At 34.3% G+C, this 6,000-nt stretch overlaps 1 protein-coding gene across 1 annotated transcript in view; it reads left to right on the top strand.

Annotated features, from left to right (window-relative positions):
• Positions 1 to 5,689, top strand: part of LOC110819639 (alpha,alpha-trehalose-phosphate synthase [UDP-forming] 1-like) — a 41,530-nt gene extending 35,841 nt beyond the window's left edge. The window contains exons 11-18 of the mRNA XM_088211788.1: positions 10 to 197; positions 700 to 817; positions 2,459 to 2,635; positions 2,705 to 2,827; positions 2,916 to 3,003; positions 3,131 to 3,261; positions 3,524 to 3,622; positions 4,980 to 5,689. Of these exons, the coding sequence (XP_088067914.1) occupies positions 10 to 197; positions 700 to 817; positions 2,459 to 2,635; positions 2,705 to 2,827; positions 2,916 to 3,003; positions 3,131 to 3,261; positions 3,524 to 3,622; positions 4,980 to 5,387 (1,332 nt within the window). The 3' untranslated portion in view covers positions 5,388 to 5,689. The remainder of the gene's footprint in view (positions 1 to 9; positions 198 to 699; positions 818 to 2,458; positions 2,636 to 2,704; positions 2,828 to 2,915; positions 3,004 to 3,130; positions 3,262 to 3,523; positions 3,623 to 4,979) is intronic.
• The last annotated feature ends 311 nt before the right edge of the window (positions 5,690 to 6,000 follow it).

A 6,000-nucleotide genomic window follows, 5' to 3' on the forward strand; every position in this document is an offset into this window, starting at 1 on the left:
CATTTCTAGTTTGCAGGTGCTGCACAGTCGCTTGGTGCTGGTGCTCTCTTGGTAAATCCATGGAATATAACTGAAGTTGCTGCTTCTATTGGTTATGCTCTGAATATGCCAGCTGATGAAAGAGAAAAACGACACCACCATAATTTCATGTATGTGACTACTCATACATCTCAAGAATGGGCAGCAACATTTGTAAGGTGCTGATCGAATCTTGCTGTTGCAATTTTGTTATTGTTTAGATTCATAAAGTTTCAATTGCATTTTATGCTTCTGTACCAAAGTTTACACGTACTTTTCCTTAATGCTTCTGAATCCTGCCCACTTTAAAAGTTGCATCATCATCTACATGTCTAAGAAACAATGGGGCATATTTTCTCTAAAATTAGTGCCTGTTCTTGGACCGAATCTGTCATATAGGTTTTTTTAGGAAAAAAAGAAGATAGAAATGTCACTAAGGACGGGAAGGTACAAAACAAAGAGGATTTGGTATCCTCTAACAAAAAATAAAGGAACAAAAAAAGAAAAAAGGGAAAGACTACCTTAACATAAATTCTATAATAAGAATATATGTACTCTTGGGTCTATAATTAATAAACAATTAATTATTTCTCTAGAATCCCTTGTTAACTTGTCACTCTAATTTTTTCAATTTCTTATCTTCTTTTCTTTTTGTTCTAACTCAGATTATTTCATTTGTAGTGAACTTAATGATACAATTGTTGAAGCTCAACTTAGGACAAGACAAGTTCCACCACTACTTCCAATGAAAATTGCAGTTGACCGCTATTTGCAATCCAATAACCGGTTGCTCATACTGGTATTTTTTTCCTTTAGTATTTTTTTCTTTTACTGTTAACTGAATTGTAAACCTTGATGTCATAAGCTTTTGAAATTCGCTTAGCTTGCATGTTGAAGAATGTTGATTCTAAATTCTTGGGACCTGTTTAGTGTATGAAAGTGTTTTATAATTTTCTTCAAGATTTATATATGACCTCATAAAATTATATGATTGTTGAGAATGAAAGAAAATTTTGTAAAATAATGACGAAAAACATCATGTGAATCAGATACTTTTTAATTCTTTTGAAGCCCATGTCATATTTTCCCATCACATGAATTTAAGAATCTTACATGCATAAATTTTGAATGCAAATAACAATATTTTTTTGTAGTAAACAAGGTGCAACTTGATAAAATATGTTAAAATTTAAAATGCCTTTTAGAATTAATTAAAAAAAAATTGCCCCATTATAGTCAGATCATAAGGGAATTGTTTGGCATTTTCCTTTACTTATGATCTTGATTAGATCCCCATGGATGCTAAGGTGAGCATGTTCATATAGAGGTAAGAAAATTAGACGTATATAGAGAAAACAAGTAACCATATGACACTTTTTCAGGCATTATATGGGTATTCTCCACCCCATTTCATGAATACAATTAAGATTTTTTTTTTTTTTTTTTTTAATAACAGATACAATTAAGATTGAAACTACCTCAACAGAATTGAACACAGAGACATAAGATGAGTAGGTATTCAAACATCCCTTGGCAGTCAAATTCTATGAATCGTATAAGATTGACAAGAACAGTGCAGTAGCTTACAAACTCCGACTGCCAGCACAAACAAGGAGACCTCCTATTTTTCATGTATCTCTGCTTAAAAAATATGAACCTGAGCAACAAGGATATACTGAAGATCTGCCTGACATGGTTAATCAGGGGGAGGAGGAGATGGTCGAACCAAAAGAAATACTGCTAACATGGACGATCAGTAAAAATGGAAAGCAGAAAGAACAATCGTTAGCTAACTGGAGGGGAATTGCATATAGAACATGGGAAAATGTCCGGTATCTATCGAAGCAATTTCCATATCTAAACTTGAGGACAAGGTTTCTTCTCAAAGGAAAGGAATTGTTATGGAGCGAGCTCAAAAGGAACAAAATAGAACTGAAAGTAGGGACAAAAGTGAGCTCACAAGGAAGAAAATGAGGAAGAAAAGATAGCTGGCTACTATGTTGACTTGTAGTGGAGGTGGCTAGCCGCTAGGGTTGTGGTGGCCAGTATTGAAGACTGGACTCTTTTAGAATTTTCTTCTTTCGGTAATAAAAGTCAAATAACATTTGTAAAAAAGTTTAGAATTTCTTAACTTATAGCGCTAATATCATGTTAAGAATGTTTTAAGTGTATTTTTATTGAATATTACAGATATACAGGTTTTTTAAAATGAAAAAAAAAAATAAACAATTAATTACAATTAGTTATATAGGATGTATTTTTGTTCTTATACCTTTTAATTTAATTTATTCTTTCTTTAACACATTCTTGTTTGACTTCATTCCTATGGAGTAGCAATTTTGCAGAGTCTTGACCTGAGGAACCCATATGAGGGTTTTAAGGAAGCACATAAATTCTTTATTGTCATCAATCTGATCATCACCATGCTTCCATGTTTCAGGGGTTCAATGCGACATTAACTCAACCAGCAAACACACTAGGGAGAAGGGGAGATCAGATACGAGAAATGGAGCTTAAGTTGCACCCAGATTTAAGAGAGCCCTTGAAGAATTTGTGTGATGATCCAAAGACAACAACTGTTGTCATCAGTGGAAGTGATAGAAGTGTCCTAGATGATGTACTCTTTTTTTCCAACGAACATTTTAGTCTCCTCTGATATCCTATGGACTAATAATTCCTTTTACAGAACTTTGGTGAATACAACATGTGGTTGGCAGCAGAAAATGGTATGTTTTTACGCCTCACAACAGGAGAGTGGATGACAACAATGCCAGAAAATTTGACTATGGATTGGGTTGACAGCGTAAAGGTTGATTTGCTAATCGTGTAAATTTAATCCATGACGAAACATGATACTGTTTGCTTCTAACAATTCTAATGACAATTCACAAATTCAGCATGTCTTTGAGTACTTTACTGAAAGAACACCACGGTCTCATTTTGAGCTCCGCGAAACTTCTCTTTTATGGAATTATAAATATGCAGGTGACTTGATATCTGCACTTATTTCATTTTTCCTTATATTTTTCTTCAGATATTATAAATGATTGATTGCTTGATCCCTATTTCTTTATTGGATATGCTTTTTTGATTAGATACACTTTTTACTTAGATGTTGAGTTTGGAAGACTTCAAGCAAGGGATATGTTGCAACATCTGTGGACAGGGCCTATCTCTAACGCTGCTCTTGATGTTGTCCAAGGTAGCCGATCTGTCGAAGTCCGGGCTGTTGGTGTTACAAAGGTACATCCATTATTTAGCTGCAAGCACTACGAACCTATATTGTCATTCAATAAATATTATAAACTTAAGACTCTGTTCAGCATACTAAAAAGGTGTTGCACAAAAAAGGTGTTTCATTTTCAAAACTTAAAGACTTAATGTTACTTCTAATATCTTGTAATAACTATTTTTATTTCTACTTTAATTATTTCACAAATGCAAATCTTGTCTACTTTCATGAAGAGCTTCATATTGCCACTTAAACATTTTTCTGCATGTGCAGGGTGCAGCCATCGATCGAATATTAGGGGAGATAGTTCATAACAAAGGCTTGAAGGCACCCATTGATTATGTGCTATGTGTTGGCCACTTTTTGGGAAAGGTATGTTCTAAATTTTAATTTTTGTCCGGTCAGATGTTTTGTTTTCAAAATATTTTACAATCTTTGGCCATTCAATCAGCACATATTAGAAGTTGAATCGAAATCTTTTCCAGTGATATTTATGTTAGTTTAAAAGCAGCTTCTCTTATTTATAGTTGCTTATGTATTTCCTCAGTAATTGTAGGTTGCAGTTTGAATATAGATTTTGAACTTGTGAAACAAACTTTGGACATTTGGCTTAAAAGTGTTTGTCCAGCTGGTGACCTGATCGATTATGAGATTCCATAACCGTTATGCAATCTTGCCTCCTTAGATCATTAATAACCATGACTTCTCTTTGAATAAATATTTTTAACCAATAAAACACTTCTTTTGAAGAGATGTTTTTTGAGATGTAGATTAACTTACAAATTAGTCCTAAAGTTCATTTGAAGATTAACTATTATAAATCTATCAAAGGAAACGGGTGGGCTTCAGAGAGGGTTTCTGATGTTCTAGACCTGCTTAATATTGTTATTACTTTCGAGTATCTGATCCGCCATGAATCAAGCACGGAAACCTTTATCTACTACTCTATTCGGTATTTAAAAAGATATTTTATATTTTATACATATAATAAATGTGTAAAAGTGTGCACATAGGCGGGTCTGCCCTGAATCTGTTTTGAAAATAGTCGTATTTAAGGCAGGTCAGTTTTGTTAACCATAACCGCTGCTTGAATTGCCACCCGGGTGTTAACCTTTATGCATTAAATATGAGGGTTTTATGTTCATACATTTTACAAATTCACTCAAAAGATTAACTTTCCAGCATTTTATTTTTAATTGGGATAATGTTCATCTTTAACTTGGACAAATATTCAATTGCTTCTTCCAGTAGAACTTAAGTCTAAGTTAATGGATTTGTGACTATATTTGCAGCACATCTGAGAATGCAAATTTAATGCAAGTATTTTTTTTTTCAAGATATTCTCTTTCGAGGCGTGCCCATGGTTTTCTCAAAAGCTAGGTGAAAATTATTTTCTCAAAATTTTTTAAAATATGAACTCCTGTAGCTAGCTGTTATTTTTTCTCATTTTTGTTATCAAATGTATACTCCACGAAACTCAAACTTCATTACTTTTCACACATTGACTGGAGTTCATGAAAAAGATTAAACTGAGTTTCAAGCCGAGCTTGAACTCAATACCACCCTAATGGACTGAATATTCAGTAATATAACAGGTTTGTGGCATTTGCTGTTGTTCTTGAAATTCAATCTTGTTAACATAGAACGAAGCAGGAATTTATATTCTTATTATAGTGGTTGAATGCCAAAAGCATAATTGAAGTCTTTTATAATTGAAATAATCTTTCAGGATGAGGATGTTTATACTTTCTTTGAGCCAGAGCTTCCTTGTGAGATCCTCCCAGCAATAAGAACCAAAGTTGCAGATCCTGTTGTGGCCCCTATACCTCATAATTCTTTGTCCAAGACAGCTCGCCTTAAAAAGCAACGGTCTTTGTCAACTTTAGAAAGGAGATCAGTGAATCCTGTGGTTAGGGGTGCTTGGCGGCCTATAATGCGGGACAAAGTTTCACTACATGAAGGTTCATCTGTACTTGATCTCAAGAGTGAGAATTACTTCTCTTGCTCTGTTGGAAGGAAGCAATCAAGTGCTCGATATCTCCTTGGATCATCAGATGATGTTGTTGCACTCATAAAGGATCTTGCAGAGTGTTCTTCAGAGGTTGAATGTCTGGGAGAGGAGCAAAGGGGCGCGTGAGAACGACTGGAAGTTTTCCAATACTTAATGCACAGAAATCCCTTCTACCATTTAAGGCCGCTCCTACTCCAGAAAGAAATTCTCATTATATTTTTAAACCGTAGTCCATAGGTACAGATTTACAGTAGACACGAATTACCTAGATGATGTTATTTAGGGAACATGCTGAAAGAATTGGGAGGGAAAAAAAAAGTGAACAGAACTCTCTGCTACCAATCTGGGTCTGGCAACTTTTTGTATGACTTGATTCCTCTATTGCAAAGGAATTTATTCTGATGATTGAAAGGATAGTTCATTAGACTCATAGTTCCAACCTTATCTGGAGCCACTTATTGAAAATCAGTCGTCCATCTTACCTAGAGTGTGTAATACTAGATTTTATATAGAGTAACGGCTAGCACTTTCATATTATTATATCACCATATTGTTTTGCAGGGAATCCAGGTCTGGAAATTGATTTTGCTGGTAAACTTTCCCAACCCAGAATAGAATGAAAGGTCAGTGGAAAGAATTTGTGATGAATGGATGAGAACATGATGACAATGTTTTCTGAATGAGCGTCAAAGCTTTTACTCTCTTAAATTTGTTTTGTTTGAATTCTTGTTTGATTTTC

The sequence above is a fragment of the Carica papaya genome, chromosome 9 (genome assembly GCF_054855325.1).
Source record: "Carica papaya isolate Zhongbai chromosome 9, ASM5485532v1, whole genome shotgun sequence".
NCBI classification, from domain to species: domain Eukaryota; kingdom Viridiplantae; phylum Streptophyta; class Magnoliopsida; order Brassicales; family Caricaceae; genus Carica; species Carica papaya.